The sequence below is a fragment of the Solanum stenotomum genome, chromosome 8, assembly GCF_019186545.1.
Source record: "Solanum stenotomum isolate F172 chromosome 8, ASM1918654v1, whole genome shotgun sequence".
NCBI lineage: Eukaryota > Viridiplantae > Streptophyta > Magnoliopsida > Solanales > Solanaceae > Solanum > Solanum stenotomum.
This window is the reverse complement of record NC_064289.1, coordinates 11321381-11338704: the sequence shown is the minus strand read 5'-3', so window position 1 is coordinate 11338704 and position 17324 is coordinate 11321381. Positions and strand designations below refer to the sequence as shown.

The 17324-nt window shown below is 33.8% G+C and overlaps 3 protein-coding genes across 3 annotated transcripts in view; all 3 read right to left on the bottom strand.

The window, feature by feature from the left end:
- The window catches only part of LOC125873470 (mannan endo-1,4-beta-mannosidase 5-like), a 2254-nt gene extending 712 nt beyond the window's left edge, over positions 1-1542 (bottom strand). Inside the window, exons 1-4 of the mRNA XM_049554408.1 lie at positions 1204-1542; positions 583-903; positions 286-488; positions 3-198 (exon numbers count right to left, since the gene is read on the bottom strand). Coding sequence (XP_049410365.1) covers positions 3-198; positions 286-488; positions 583-903; positions 1204-1542 — 1059 coding nt within the window. The remainder of the gene's footprint in view (positions 1-2; positions 199-285; positions 489-582; positions 904-1203) is intronic.
- Positions 1543-4567: 3025 nt separating this feature from the next.
- On the bottom strand, positions 4568-6245 carry LOC125873469 (mannan endo-1,4-beta-mannosidase 5-like). The gene is made up of 4 exons (XM_049554406.1): positions 5907-6245; positions 5390-5710; positions 5105-5307; positions 4568-5012 (listed from the first exon to the last, which is right to left on the bottom strand). Exons 1-4 carry the CDS (start codon positions 6243-6245, stop codon positions 4568-4570), a joined length of 1308 nt encoding a protein of 435 aa, XP_049410363.1.
- Positions 6246-15398: 9153 nt separating this feature from the next.
- Positions 15399-17324, bottom strand: part of LOC125873468 (mannan endo-1,4-beta-mannosidase 5-like) — a 3992-nt gene continuing 2066 nt past the window's right edge. The window contains exons 2-5 of the mRNA XM_049554405.1: positions 16932-17126; positions 16705-16827; positions 16270-16472; positions 15399-15789 (exon numbers count right to left, since the gene is read on the bottom strand). Coding sequence (XP_049410362.1) covers positions 15420-15789; positions 16270-16472; positions 16705-16827; positions 16932-17126 — 891 coding nt within the window. The 3' untranslated portion in view covers positions 15399-15419. The remainder of the gene's footprint in view (positions 15790-16269; positions 16473-16704; positions 16828-16931; positions 17127-17324) is intronic.

Sequence of the window (17324 nt, the reverse complement as noted above, 5' to 3'; positions counted from 1 at the left end):
GCAAAATTGTACACATTTCTGTAAACTAAACTCATGAATGTATCTCTTGCATTTTGATTGTATCCTGGATCTTTGCTCGACTTCCCAAATTCAGCGAGAATCAATGGCTTCTTTAATATGGTTCTTGAATCTTGCCAATGACTTGTCATCCACCTTTGCATGAATGTTGCTTGTGCATCGTCATTTTGTCCAGACAACCTGTTAACCAAAAAAGGTTTTCCATTATATTTGACGAGTTTAAGTTTTGTGCACTAACAATATAGAGATTTGTTTAGTACTCTTTACCATTGATCAGTGTATGCATGTATAGTAGCAAAATCAATCTCTTTAACAAGATGGCTACTCATGAAATCAGTTCCAACTTGAAAACCAGGATTAACTTGCTTCTTTTCAGGCATTGAATCGCCATAAAATCCTTCCATTCCTATCTCCAATAAGTGTTTTTTGTCAAGTGATTTCACAAAACTTGCCATCTCTTGAACCCATCCCTGCAAAAATCACATCAGATATTAATGATATTATTAAAACAACATTACAATTAAGAGTATAACATATTATAGATTTGTGTCTGTTTTTACTCACATTAACTGTTTTTCCAGAATAATCAGCATTGCAGCGAGGCTCATTCATAAGTTCCCACGCCATTATTGTCGAGTCATCTCTGTATGCTATTCTAGTCATTGTATTGACCCTTGTCACTATTTTCTTAACATGGTTCTTGTAATAATCTTTAAGTGCTGGATGAGTATAGAAATCATCTTCACTGTTAATATTCTGAATTCCTGCATTTTTTGCCCATTGAGCATATTGACTTCTCCCTCCAAAATCTTTGTAGTTGTTCACAAAGCTCAATATTAAGCGTATCCCATACTTTCGTGCTTCTGAGATCACAAAATCCAATCCCTATATCATATAGTGAAGAAAACAAGAAACTTATTAGCTTCTAATTCTTGAGACACATTATTAACTTTAACATGACATTGGAACAGACAAAGGTTCTGGTAGGAATGACAACCAGACAGGGCAGAGGAGGATGCAGGGCTGGACAAAAGTTTAATGGGGCAAGGGATAAATGCTGTAGGGTGGATTCAAATTGATCATAATTTCCATATTCTTGGTCCATGAAAGAAGAATTAGGCCAACACATGATGGACGTGTTGATCAGACTTAATTAAGCAAATAAAGTAAGAAATAATAAATGACCTGTAAAACACGTTCATCGTAGACACCAGGAGAAATCTGCAATGCTGCATCGCCTCCATCGCTAAAAGCCCAAGTCCTGCATACAGATAGGCTAGCAGCAGAAGCTTCTTTGAAAACTTCAGAGACTTTGTATCTCTCAGTTGGCTCAGCAGCAACATGCATTAGCCAATAAGAGTTGAAACCATTGAACAGAAAAGGTGATCCATTTAGTACAAAATGGGCACCTCTTGTTCTAACAAAATCTACATTCTTACTATTTTCTATATTCCTAGCTTCTGTGACTATAGCTAGTAGGAGCAAGGCAAAGAATGAGCTAATTGCTCTACTAAAAGAAGCCATTAATTAATTTGTTAGAACAATGGATATAGTTTGTAAAAGGGAAAGGATGATTTGAGTAGCCAATGGATGTTTGTAGAGCTATTTATAGTTACTTAGAGCTTACTAAAAATAGAAAAAAGTAAGAAGTTGAAGTGATTAGGAGGATTTTCAGGATTGATATCCAATAGTTGGTTAACTATATTTAGCAAAAACGAATTTCTTTATCTTTGGTTTCAAGATTTTGTGGAAAGCTGACAGAATGTGATAGTTCAGTTGGAAGGAAAAAGGGAAGATAATTATTAATAAGAAGAATGAAAGAGATTTGAAAAAAAAGAAAAAAAGGTGTTATGAAATGTGGGTGATGTGCTTCTCCATGTGCCTGGTTTTAATAAGTTCATAGAAATTGAATGTCCAATGGAAGGTTGAAGAGATTATAATTAAAGAACCTCTCCTTTTATCCTGCAGGATATGAAGCCAAGAAATGCTGACTTGCATGTGAGTTTGGGACACAAGCTAAGCTAGGCTAAGTACCAGAGCCAGAATTTTCATTAAGGAAATTTAAAATATAAAAAGTAAACATACGTGAAAGTCAAATGGATTAATTAACATCTACTAAATATATATATATATAATTTAAGCTTTTATATACAATGTAATTTTAGGACGAAAGGGATACAGATGAACACCCTTGCACACCCTTCCTCCCAGTTGTATCCTGTAGGGGCTGATCCAATGCTTTGACTTATTTTATCCGAATATTTTAGTTAGGAGTATATATAGATTTCAAGTAAAATTAAAATCCACAACAATTTCAACAAATATTAGATATGAGACAATAATTTTAGAGGTACTAAAAACCTTAAAGGTAAGAATTCATCAAGTTAAAGTTCTGGATCCACCTAGTGTTGGAAGGAAAAACATGAAGGTCATGAGGTAATTAGGAAGTTGAATATAGTTGAAAAAATGGTTAGTTAAGAAAGAGAAGAAGTGGCTATTCTAACAGATGAATGATATCTCTAAGCTTTTTTATGTTTCAAATAACAATAGAATATACATCTTTTATATGATTTTGAAGGAAAATATAGATGTTAGGATGCAAATCGTTAAAAGATATAGGATGAATGTAATTGAAAAAAGATACAAATTTATGTTAGGTAGGGGCACAGAACACAAAAACTTCTTCCTACTTTTAAGTTATTGTTGATCAATTGGTATAGTACCAGCTTCACTATATTTGTAGTCGAAATGTCGAATCATATTTCCATGTTTGTCATGAATTTAAATACTACAATCATTTTCTTTTTTAAAAAAATTGATAACAATTTCTTGTGTCATTATAATGAATCAAACATAGAGTAGTTCAAGAATGACTAAAAATTCTTTGAAAAATAAAAGAACTCAGTATGTACTTTGATTTTGACGTATGATTGTAAGGAAATATTCACAGAACATTCTACTCTCTTCCTTTGTCTTAATCAAAATCTGTAAATTGTGAACTGTTTTATTTTAATAATTTAAAATATACGTGCAATGCATGTGTCCAGAACTAGTATATAAATAATACTTACCACGTATATAAATATTTTCTTTTCACATGATTTGCACTCTATTATTTAATTTCATACTAATTTGTTATATAGGGTATGATTAACTTTTTTACGAATATACTCAAAACTAGGTATAGTTATTTATCCTAACAACTTATTTAAACTATTTTGTTTTTTTTTTTTAACAAAAGATTACTCCCATAAAAGAATAAATACTAGAATACATTGATTTGTTATTGAAAACGGTAAGTTTCTAAATATTTTATTTTCCTAAGTTGTTACCAATTGGGTTTCCCACCAATGCAAGGATTGACTGGTTATAAATATACCTCCAATTTTTGCAGGAATTGCACTCAACCTTCTTCTTATTTATTTTGCTGTATAAACTGATAATCATAAACCCTCTCTCAAAACTATACTTTCTTCACTTTTTGGAAAATATATATGGATTTAGATGAGTTTTGTCCTACGGATTCAGAGTTGCTTACATTCCTTTTGAGGTTTATTACTAAAGAACCTTTGTGTGACGATGGATTTATTATGGAGCATGATGTTTACAAACAACAACCATGGGTAACTTATAGCTGTGGCCGCCACTCATGTGGAGTACAAGATAATAATAATAGTTACCGATACTTTATGACACCAATTTCAAATCGAAGAGGCAGATCAGTTCACAGGACTGTGGGTGGAAATATTGGCAAGTGGAAGAAAATATACGAGGAGATCATTAATCGCGGACGAAACATACGTCTGGTTTATGATGATAGTAACAATGGCAAGTGGATCATGAAAAAATATGTGCTTTCTGAAATTCTTCTTAGAAAGTTAAACAAGTCTGAGTACAGAGATTATGTTATTTGTGCCATAAAAAAGATCGATTCTGCTCAACAACCAAAAGTGGATGATCAACAAGTGTATTTTAGTCAAGAATTATCAATAGAGTTTATCGATATTATGTTGATGGTCTTTGAAAGTATGTTTATTTCTAGCAATCCGTTTTGGGTTTTACATATATATTTTTTTCCCTTTGTGATTGTGAATGGTTTATTAAACCAATCCATCTTCTTGAAGCAATTTCACTAGTTTAGAGTTGCTTCTTAGTTACATATATAATGCATCTTTTAAAATTTCTTACACTAACAGCTATGAATTGACATCATACATAAATGTGCCTTTTAACTTGGTCTAGTTTAATAGAGATCTTCTGTTTGAAAGTTGGGATTTAAACTTGAGAAAGACAGAAATCAAATTCATCAACAAATCTATTTCCAAAAACAAACATGTAGAATACAATAATAAATCCTAAACAAGTTGGAATAACAAGTGCGATGACAACATACATTCAGAAAGTTAATCAACAGAACACCAACTAATTTTTGCTGATGCAAAAATTCCAAATTTGTAAGTTGAGTTACAAATTGGTCAAAAGTGTACTCCAAAATATATAACAAATACCTTAAAAACGAATTGTGCCTATCCATGACCTCATCGATACTTCAACCATGATGTCCCATTCCTAATGGATGATGTCCAACACCTAGTGGATGATGTCCATGTACCTGACCCAAATTAGGGCTATTAACCAAATGAGCCAAAGTTGTCATGGCATGTGATTGCCCTGAAATTAGCCCTGCAGTTGAAGGATTTTGTGCCAAGATTATTGAGTAACCATCATCAAAATTGTCCATGCCTTGTGCCACTAGCTGCCATACTAAGCTCCCTCCCATTGTCCCTCCTGCTTTCGCAAAATTGTACACATTTCTATAAACTAAACTCATGAATGTGTCTCTTGCATTTTGACTGTATCCTGGATCTTTGCTTGACTTCCCAAATTCAGCAAGTACCAATGGCTTCTTTAATATGGTTCTTGAATCTTGCCAATGACTTATCATCCACCTTTGCATGAATGTTGCTTGTGCATCATCACTTTGTCCAGACAACCTGTTCAACAAAAAAAAACTTATCCTGTTATATATATTACGAGTTTGAATTATATGCACTGACAGTATATATGTCTGTTCAGTACTCTTTACCATTGGTCGGTGTATGCATGTATAGTAGCAAAATCAATCTCTTTAACAAGATGGCTACTGATGAAATCTGTTCCAACTTGAAAACCAGGATTAACTTGCTTCTTTTCTGGCATTGAATCGCCATAAAATCCTTCCATCCCTATCTCCAACAAGTGTTTTTTGTCTAGTGATTTCACAAAACTTGCCATCTCTTGAACCCATCCCTGTTGATAAACATCACATACTCACATAGTTAGCATAAAAAAACATGAAACATTATTGTGTTTGCTTTCAGTTTTTACTCACATTAACTGTTTTTCCAGAATAATCAGCATTGCAGCGAGGCTCATTGATAAGTTCCCACGCCATTATTGTCGAGTCATCTCTGTATGCTATTCTAGTCATTGTATTGACTCTTGTCACTATTTTCTTAACATGGTTCTTGTAATAATCTTTAAGTACTGGATGAGTATAAAAATCATCTTCACTGTTAATATTCTGAATTCCTGCATTTTTTGCCCATTGAGCATATTGACTTCTCCCTCCAAAATCTTTGTAGTTATTCACAAAGCTCAATATTAAACGTATCCCATACTTCCGTGCTTCTGATATCACAAAATCCAATCCCTATATCACAAAGAATCGATCCACGTTAATTAAAGTCCATAAATATAAAACAATGTCACATTTACTACACAATAAAGAGAACAAGAAATTATAAGCCTCTAATCTTGAGACATAATAAGTAAACAAAAAGTTTGTTCTATCAAATAGTTTTAACTTTTAAATGAGATGATCACATATTTTTAAACTAAGAAACGACCTGTAAAACACGTTCATCATAGACACCAGGAGAAATCTGCAATGCTGCATCGCCGCCATCACTAAAAGCCCATGTCCTGCATACAGAGAGACTAGCAGCAGAGGCTTCTTTGAAAACCTCAGAGACTTTATACCTCTCAGTTGGCTCAGCAGCAACATGCATTAGCCAATAAGAGTTGAAACCATTGAACAGAAAAGGTGATCCATTAAGTACAAAATGGGCACCTCTTGTTCTAACAAAATCAACATTTTTAGTATTTTCTATATTCCTAGTTTCTGTGACTATAGCTAGTAGGAGGAGGCAGAGCAAGGCAAAGAATGCTCTACTAAAAGAAGCCATTAATTAATTTGTTAGAACAATGTATATAGTTTGTAAAATGGAAAGGATGATTTGAGTAGCCAATGGATGTTTGTAGAGCTATTTATAGTTACTTACAACTTACTAAAAATAGAAAAAAGTATGAAGTTGAAGTGATTAGGAGGATTTTCAGGATTGATATCCAATAGTTGGTTTGCTAAATTTGGCAAAAACAAATTTCTTTATCTTTAGTTTTGTGGAAAGCTGACTGAAGGTGAAAGTTCAGTTGGAGGAAAAGGGAAAGAGTAATATAGGGAATTGATAAGAAAAAATAAAGAATTAAAAAAGGAAAATGGAGGTGCCATGAAATATAATGTGGGTGATGTCTTATGAATTTGATAGGCACATAGGGACTTGAATATGAGTATATGATATATATAGAAGGTTGAAAAAGCTTAAATTAGAGAGGCGGATTCAGAATTTAAAATTTAGGGGTTCCCAATAATAGGGGTTCAAACCTTGGTCTGTGACTACAAATGAATTTTTACTCATTCACCACATCTATGTTCAGGGTTCCCAATGGAAATACTTAGTTTTACTCAAAGGTTTCACAATATAAATATAAAGTCTGAGCAAAAGTTATTAAATTCTCGGGAACTCACACGTATACATCCGCCCATGTGCCTTAAAGTTAATGAACCTCCGTTCATCCCACATGATTTGAAGCCAAGAAATGCTTAAATAATCAGCTCATACTTTAAAGAGATTTTAGGAGCACATGCATGTGAAGTTAGGCGTCGGGCAACGTAATTTTTTTTACCTTAAAGAATAGAGATGAGAGAGTAAATAAATACATTTAAGGGTTGAGTAGATTCAACATCTACTTTACGTACAAAATAATCAAAATATAATTAGGAAGTAATTAAATACACGAAGAAGATAAAGAGCAGGCTGGATTCAACATCTACATAAATGATCAAAATATAAGGAAGTAATTAAAGACACGAATAGATATGGAGCTAGCTGGATTCAATTTCTATTATATATACAATATGATTTTTCAGCGCAGGAGATTTGGATCAACTCCTACCGCTCCGACCAGGTAGGAGCAAATCTACTGCATGCGCTTCATTGCTGAATTCATCCCAACCTAGTATTGAAATTAAAATCACAAAAATTTCAGCAGATATTTTATTTGATCTCGTAATTTTGAAGTGCAATAAGTATAGCGTTATAGAACCTTAAAAGTTAAACTCATGACTAAATCAAAATCCTGAATCCGTTTCTGACGGCTAGAAAGAGAAAGGGCATGAGCTAATTAGGAAGTTGATAGATGTGGTGAATATTTTGAAAATGGTTAGTTAATTAAGAAACAGAAGAAGTGGATATCCTAACTGATTACTCCAAAAAATATGCATGACAGAAGCAACATATAATAAGAGAAATATGACTATGAAAATGGCTTATGCATGCATTCCATGTGGCTACTTGGCATCACCTTCTACGTATACTGTGTAGTAGTAATAAATTCAGTTATGTCAACTTCTACATGTAAATAACAAGTTATTGTTTGACGTAGCAATATGCATAAAAGTCAAAATTATCAGAGCATATAGTGGCGGGGTCATGATTTTCATTAAGAGGATTAAAAATATAAAGAAGTAACCATGTGAAGAAGTTAAGCCGAGGAGATTCAACTGCTATATGATATAGATATATATAAAAAATAATTTTAACATTATATATATCATGTAAATTTCAACGATCCACTTCCTATTTTCCGGTACCCTAGCTCCGTCTAGGAGAGAAATACGTTATTGACAATAATATTAGGGAGAGTTGATTTATATGCATGTAACCCTTTACAATTGTATTTTTAATTTTATGTACTTTTTACAACAAAAGAAATATCTTATTTTTTATACTGAATAAATCTGAAAAGATCATTTCTTTCTTTCAATTTGGAAATGGCGAAAATAAATGATTTCCAACTATGGAGTTTTGATTAAATTTGAATCATGCATTGCTAGACTCATTTGAGGTGGAGCTCCCAACAGGATTTTCTGCATACTTTTGACTCAAATCCTAGACATCTGATTACAACTCATGTTGTATATATCATCAACTAATTACTTAGTTAATTATATTGCTACTAGATTGAGAGGGTTGAAACTAAAAGTTGAGATAAACGAAAAGTTTATTAACAAACAACATACTAATTAAGATATAAATTTTCCAATTAACTTATCATATAACAATACCCTATCCATTCAAGATGTGAAATTTGAAATTATAATATATGTAGTATATGAAGAAAATATGAAAATCTTCTCTCTTTTAATTTGGCTAAGATTATACGTCATTGGTAGTTAGTAAATGCAAGAAAAATGGACAACTTTGCAGAAAGTCTGCTCTATTATTTGATACAAGTGATATCACATATATACCCCCTCCATTTGTTTGTTTAAAAAAAATCCTTTTTTTAGCAATTTTTTAATTCTAATATTTCACATGACATGTTTATTTACACAAAACGAGATAACATTTTAACACATTTCACATATCTTTAATTTAATATTAAAAAATTCAAAAAAATCTCTATTTTCTTAAACTCGGCATCAAATTATATCGACAAACAAATTGAAACAGAAACAAATTAAAAAAACGCAGCCGCGAAAATGATCAGTTAATGTTAGTGACGTATCTCACTAATCCAGCTGACGTTTTAATTAGCACAACATATTGTATTTCGTTGTAGGCTCAATTTTTTTTGAAGTATATAGATAATAGTCAAACCTTTTTACAACACTTATTATCATTCATCTAAAAAAAATTGTTTTAAAATCTTTTACAAGTTTATTATTTTTATTTTTATGTTTGTTTTATGAGATATCTTTATTTTATATAAGGGATTTGAAAAATGAAAAAAAAATAAATTTATTATTCAATTTGTAAGTGAGTTTGAGATTATTTCATCCTTTTACCTTTCTGATACCAAAATGAAGGTATCAAGGGAGTGAAATGCAGATAAGAAGAAGAAAGAAGAAGAATTAAGAGAAGGATGAATAACAGGGGAGAAATTGAGAGAGAATGAGAGAGGAAATGAAAATTATATTGAGCTATCACATTCAAATTATGCCTTACAAGTACTATCCACTCCTATTAATATTGCTTAATCAGAATTAAAGGAACATACAAAGAAAAATACAATGAATACTAGAAATGAGCATAGGAACTGATTCTAACTACTTTTCCCGCCAAAATAGTAGTCATGCTAATGGTGTGTGACCTTCCAGCTCAGCAATGACGTGGTATCTGCCATGTGACTTAAGTATTACGTGGCTATTGAACCCAAATTGGTATCAATACCCCCTTGTGAAACAGCACCCTTGTCCACAAGGGTGATAGAAGAAAACCGAATCTGTAATGTAGAAGCCAATTCCCAAGTAGCATAAGATTGATCAAGGCCAGACCACTGAATAAGCCACTGAGCAACCGCATTATTACCACGCTTCACCATTCGGCGCTCCAAGATATATTCAGGCTCAGGGCAATAAGGACTAGATAAGTCAATGATGGGAGGGTGTACTATAGTACGGGGAAGTTCATCACAGAATTTAAGCTGAGAAATATGAAAAGTAGGATGGATTTGCACTTCAGGAGGGAGGAGGAGTTTGTATGCCACAACACCTATCTTCTCCACAATGGGCTATGGACCGAAAAATCGAGAAGTGAGCTTGTGATATGGAAAAATAGACAAGAAGATTGTCTATAAGGTTGAAGTTTAACATAAACCGAATCGCCAACCTGGAAATGCCTATCAGACCTATGAGTGTTGGCATGCGCACACATCCTTTGTTGGGCTCGATGTAAATGAAACTTAGCCAACTCGAGTTTAAACTGTCTGTTTAGCATAAAATCCTCAACATCATCAGAATCAGAGTCACCAGGCAAGTATGGAAAAGTATGGAAGATGTAAGGGAGGAGGATAGCCATATAACAATTCAAAAGGAGAAGAGTGAATAGCAGAATGTGGGTTAGAGTTGTACCACCACTTAGCTAAGACGAGATAAGAAACCCAATCAGCAGGAGCATCAGTACAAAAACATCTAAGATAGGTTTCAAGACACCTATTTAGAACCTCAGTTTGGCCATCAGTCTGAGGATGGTAAGCTATAGAAGTCTGCAAGGACACCCCCTGAGCATTTAAAAATGCTTTCCAAAAGTTGCTAATGAATATAGGATCCCTGTCACTAGTTATAGTTGCAGGGAAACCATGCAACTTGAAAATGTTATCCAAGAAGATAGGAACAAGAGATTGCGCACTATAGGGATGTGATAAGACAATGAAATGACAAGTTTTGGTTAATCTATCAATGGTTACCCAAATAACAATTTTGCCTTTAGATCGAGGGAGTCCTTCAATAAAGTCCATACATATATCCGTCCATGGCAAAGCAGGTATAGGCAAGGGTTGGAGTAAACCAGGAGAAGCTGATGTATCATACTTGTTCCTCTGACACATAGCACACTTGTGTACAAAATTAGCTATATCTGATCGAATACCCTTCCAATAGAAATAGGCCATGACCTTCCTAGTAGTGGCATCAATGCCTGAATGCCCACCAACAGGAGTAGAGTGCCATAGTGATAAGATTTTGGTTCTAAGGGAACCATCATCACCAACAACTAATTTCCCTTTTCGTCTCAGTTGTGCTTTAAGCCAAGTGAAATGCTTACGAGGTTGCACCTGCAAGGATTGAATAAGGACTTGTAATGCAGGATCGGTAGTCCAACTAGCTTTGATCTCATCCCATAAATCAGCTTAGACTGAAGATATCATCATGGACATAAGTTCTGCACCTTGGATCCTAGATAAAGCATCTACAACCAGGTTTTCCTTACCCTTTTTATACTGAATTTCAAAGTCAAAAGGCAACAGTTTAGCCAATCACCTAATCTGAGAATCTGTATGTAGCTTTTGCTCCAATAGATACTTCAAGGCTTTGTGATCAGTTTTAACAATGAAGTGTTGACCAAGTAAGTAGTGGGCCCACTTGGTGACAACAAATACCAAGGCAAATAATTCCTTTTCATACACAGATAGAGCAGCATGGCATGCAAATAAACCCTTGCTAATGTAAGCAATAGGGTGGTTATTTTGCATAAGGACAACACCAATGCCATTACCACTAGCATTTGTTTCAACAACAAATGGAATAGAGTAATCAGGTAGAGCAAGAACAGCTGCAGCAACCAATGCTGATTTCAACTCTATAAAAGCTTGAAAAGCACTGTCGGACCATATGAAATTATCTTTTTCAGCAACTCAGTGAGAGGTCTACTAATGATTCCATATCCCTGAATAAACTTTCTCTAATAACCTGCCAGACCTAAAAAAAACCCTTAATTGTTTGAGGGTACGAGGAACAGGCAAACTCTGAACAGCCTGGATCTTCCATTGATCAGTGGAAACCCCTTCATAGGAAATAAAATGCCTCAAGTATTCGACCTTTGAAACCCCAAACACACACTTTAATTGCTTCGCCAACAACTGATGGTGGATCATAAGGTCAAAAACTGACTTCAAATGGTGGACATGATCTTGTAATGACCTGCTATAAATCAGAATGTCATCAAAAAACACTAATACAAATTTCCTTAAATGTTGCTGGAAAATGTGATTCATTAAACATTGGAATGTAGAAGGTGCATTAGTTAAGCCAAAAGGCATAACGAGGAACTCATAATGACCAAGATGAGTTTTGAAAGCAGTTTTAGGGACATCATCAACTACCATCCTAATCTGGTGATAACCAGATCTCAGATCCACCTAAGAAAATACTCTTACTCCTATCAGCTCATCCAGAAGATCATCAATAATAAGTATAGGGAACTTGTCCTTTATCGTGCACTGATTATGCTCTCTATAGTCTACACACAATCTCTATGTGCCATCCTTTTTGCCCATAACCACCACTGGAGAAGAGAAGGGGATGCTACTATATTGAATAACACCTTGTTGGAACATATCATTGACCAACTTTTCTATAATATCCTTCTTCATAGTTGAGTATCTGTAAGGTCTGCTATTGACAGGTTTGGCTCCATTTTGTAGAGGGATCTTATGATCAAATAGACCCCTTAGAGGAGGTAAGATTGTAGGTTCAGAAAATACCTTATGATATTGATCAAGTAAAACACCAATTTCAGATGCTATGGTTTCCTCCTTCAATAACTGTAGGGCAAAGTTCTGTCCCACAACGATTTCCCCATTCATAATTGGCAACATTTGTAACATGAATAATTCAACCTCATCTCTTGATAACTTGTTCACAGCTTTGGAACTGGCCAACCTACCATCTTCATGCACCCCCTTAAGTACATGTTTCTTTCCTTGGTGATTGCAGGACATAGCAAGTTCTGTAAAGTCCATGGTCACTGGACCCAATGTCTTCATCCACAATGCTCTGAGAACAATATCATATCGACCAATAGGGAACACTATTAAATCCGACTGATAAATAATGCCCTGCAGCATCCACCCAAAGTCCTTAACTAATCCAGTTGTGGTCTCATTAGCATTGTTGCCAAGACTCACATATCTCGTGGGAGTAGGAACAACGATACATCCCAACCTTTTCACACAATCTTTGTCAATAAAATTGTGTGTACTAACTCCATCAAGTAATATCTGAACTAGTCTCTTACCACTATATCCCTTCACATGAATAGTTTGAGCACCCTGAATTCCAGCAAGGGCACACAATGAAATCAAAGGATTAGCACCATCGACTATGGTTTCAGCTTCCCCATACGTGTTATCATTAACTGGAGATTCCAGTTCAGGTACTAGATCTTCTAACTCGATACTGTCCATCTCTAAAACAAATAATTGTTTAGGAAGATTACATTTATGACCAATGATGTACTTCTCATCGCAAAAATTACACAACCCATGAGCCCTTTTTGCCTGTATTTCATCTGGGGAGATAGTTCTCCTAGGTCTGCCTCCAGTAGAAGATGGCAAAGTCAATCGAGTCCCCTTATTATAATTGATAGGTTGTGTCCTTGTAACAAGTGTCTCCTGATGTTGCTTCTTAACAACTCCTCTTTGTAGTCCCGATGCTCTATTTTGAGATCTAGCATTAGCTAGCTCAGTAGCTTCCGTTAATCTTGCCAACCTAAACACCTTAGACAAGGTTTGTGGTTCATGCATCAGTATAGTCCCTACCAACTCATCCTTCAATCCACCTAAGAAACAGGAAATGGCTTGGGCAGTAGTGAGATTACACTGTGTTAAAAGCCTACTAAATGCAAATTGGAATTCCCTTACAGTTCTAGTTTGTCTTAGTTGCTTAAGTTCAAGCATAGGATCAGCAAAATCATCCCCAAAAGTTTTAGTTATTGCCCTCAAGTACTCATCCCACCCAATTACATGAGGTGGATCTCTACACCGCAAGTAAGCTTTATGCTAAGCTAAAGCCTCATCTTCCAAGTTCATGGCTACCAGCCTTAACCTATGATTACAGGAGTTTCATCTACAGCAAAATACTAATCTATCCGATACAACCATGTTTTCAGATTTTCTCCATTGAAACGAGAAAAAAGTAAATTGTGATTACGATGGTTACCAGCATGAAATGAATTAGGGCCCAAAATTCCATGACCAACAGTTGGTAGCAGTTCACTTGAACTCTAAGCCGCACCTCTCTCCTTGGCTTGCTGGTGCAATCGCATCGCATCAGCATAGTCCTTCAATGATTGGACTAATCGCATCAGCTCTACTTTTCTACGATCCATGTCCAACCTCAATTTCTGATGTCGCTCATCCATAATAGATCGTAGGTCCAACTGTTGAGCTGCCAAATCCTCAAATTGCTCCTGGACATTGTATTCAGCTGCTTCAGGAATGGTTTCAGTATTTTTTCGTGGTCCCATAACTTAAGATTAACCTAGCTCTGATACCAATTGATACCAAAATGAAGGTATTAAGGGAGTGAAATGCAAATAAGAAGAAGAAAGAAGAAGAATTAAGAGAAGGAAGAAGAACATGGGAGAAATTGAGAGAGAATGAGAGAGGAAATGAAAATTATATTGAGCTATCACATTCAAATTATGCCTTACAAGTACTATCCACTCCTATTAATACTGCTTAATCAGAATTAAAGGAACATACAAAGAAAAATACAATGAATACTAGAAATGAGCATAGGAACTGATTCTAACTACTTTTCCCGCCAAAATAGTAGTCATGCTAATGGTGTGTGACCTTCCAGCTCAGCAATGACGTGGTATTTGCCATGTGACTGAAGTATTACATGGCTGTTGAACCCAAATTGGAATCACTTTCAAAATAGAGTTCGTATACTTGGAGGCAAAGCTCTAGGATTCCATTACAAATTCCAGATTTGATAGAGGAAGCAAAGCATATTATTCAACTTCTCGATATCCAAATTTGTAATACTTTTTACGTAAATTGAAGATTTTATGCCCTAATTGATAGTCAAGTATAAATTATTTGACTCTCGAAATTCAAATTATGTCAAATAAGACAATGCGATTAGTTATTCTCAAAATAATTGACCGTTTTTCTTTTAGGCTGGGGAGTTTTCTCTCTTTTTTCGTTCATTTAATTTGATTGTGGAACTTAGGTACATACGCTTTCTAGAAGTTTTTTTTTTTTTTTACACTGACATTATATAAAAAAATAAAAAAATTAATGGTGATTAATTAATGACAATAATTTAATTCTTGTTAAATATGTTTTTTTAGAGTCAATTAAGACTCTATAAATGACCATAAAGCCTATAGTAAATCCAATGACAATTAACTAATGCCGATAAGATTTTAGCCCTCTTCATTAATATGAATATTTATTGCCGCTAAAAACTAATTTTGTTATAGTGTGAGTATCTAGAATCTCTCATAGAACTAATTATTTTCCTCCATAGCCACTTAAATAAATGATACTATAGTTCTAAAAATAGTTGAAATATATATATCACACATTTTTTATATATATAAAAGGATTAAAACATACATTTCAATTAATTATTTGAATATTGTTAAATATACTTAGCCAATTATTACAAAGACATATTTCATAATATACCAAAAAAAAAACTGAAAAATAAACGTCATTTCTGATTATGGAACTAATAGAGTATACTTATTTTCTTCCATGTCCTCTAATGTATACTTATAAAATAACTCCTAAATCTTAACCAAATGAGCCAAAGCTGTTATGGCATGAGATTGGCTTGTAATAATTCCAGCAGTCGATGGATTTTTTCCCAATTCAATACAATAACCATCCTCATAATTCTCCATGCTTTGTGCAACGAGCTGCCATATTAAGCTTCCTCCCATCGTTCCTCCATCTTTTGCTAAACTATAAATATTTCTGTATATCGTGCTCATAAATGTATCGCGTATATTTTGATTGTATCCTGGATCTCTACTTGATTTGCCAAATTCAGCTAGAACCAATGGTTTTTTAAGTATGTTTTTTGCGTCTTGCCAATGACTTGTCATCCATCTTTGCATGAATATCATTTGAGCATCATCACTTTGACCAGATAACCTATAATTCAGCATTAAAAAATTAATTAATTCTTGTTATAAAAAAAAAAAAAAACAGTTAAGGATAACTAGTATATTATGTCACTAGATAACGTAACATATGGGTGATGTTATATATATTGATTACTTTTATTTTAACATTAACGGATATTTTATATAATAAAAAGTGGCGCTATACGTGATACTTTGCTAGTCCAAAGGTAGAACGAATTCTTGAATCATAAAATTTTGGACCCATAATTTCGAAAATTCATTATGTTCAGTATTGAAAACCTCAAAGTTAGAATTCATTTAAATTTTGAATAAAGTTGATTTGATGTCATGTAAATAATATATCAGTATCATGATTAAATTTGGAGTACGCAATTGCAGGGCCCATTTGGAGGTGGCGCTCCTAACAATTATTTTTTCATATCTAGGATTCAAACCCAAAACTTCTGGTTATTAGTGAAGCATGTGAATTATGAAAAAAGAATTGTACCATTGGTCAGTGTATGCATGAATAGTGGCAAAATCAATCTCTTTGATTAAATGGTTACTAATAAAATCTGTTCCAACTTGATAACCAGGATTAACTGACTTCCTTTCTGGCACTGAATCACCATAAAATCCTTCCATTCCTATTTCTAGCAAGTGTTTGTTATCAATTGATTTCACAAAACTTGCCATTTCTTGAACCCACGCCTGCAATAATATCAAAATATAAACATCAATTATGCAAAATTATTAATTTTAGAATGTACTTAGTAATTGAGAAATATAGAAAGACTCTCTTTTATTAAGGATTGATTTCTCAGATGATCACTCGATTCAACTAATAGTTGTTTTTTTCTCAATCAACTAAAACTAGTACTTATTAATCAGTTGAACGAGTGATCATTTGAGAAATCAACTCATTTAATTCAGACGTACGTACGTTAAGAGTATTTCCAGAATAATCAGCTTGGTTGCGAGGCTCATTCATTAGTTCCCATGCCATGATAGTTGAATCATCTTTGTAAGTCATTCCAGTAATGGTATTGAACCTTGTAACAATTTTCTGCAATAATGGAGTAACAATTGTAATTAATAATTAAAATTAAATATCAGCCTGATTAAAATTAGCATGTGTTAATTAATTAATGGGTGCTAGGTTTTTGTTACCTTAATGTGATTCTTGTAATAATCTTTAGTAATATAATTAGTGTAAAAATCATCGTCTCCATTTATCTGAGCTCCTGCATTTCGCGCCCATTGAACATATTGAGCTTTCCCTCCAAAATCGTTGTAGTTGTTTACAAAGCTCAAGATTAATCGAACTCCATACTTCTTAGCCTCCGATATAACAAAATCCAAACCCTACATAATGTACGATTACGTTGTTTGACTATATACAAAGTTCAAGAAATAAAGGGATTTTTGTTACGTATCAAAAGTACCTTTATTAAAAGTATTTGTGGTCATAAGTTGAAAAAGAAAAACTTGTAGTGTAAAAATGTGGATTTAAAAACATGTTATTATGGATAACATTAGTTAGAAGTTCAAAGTTATAATAAA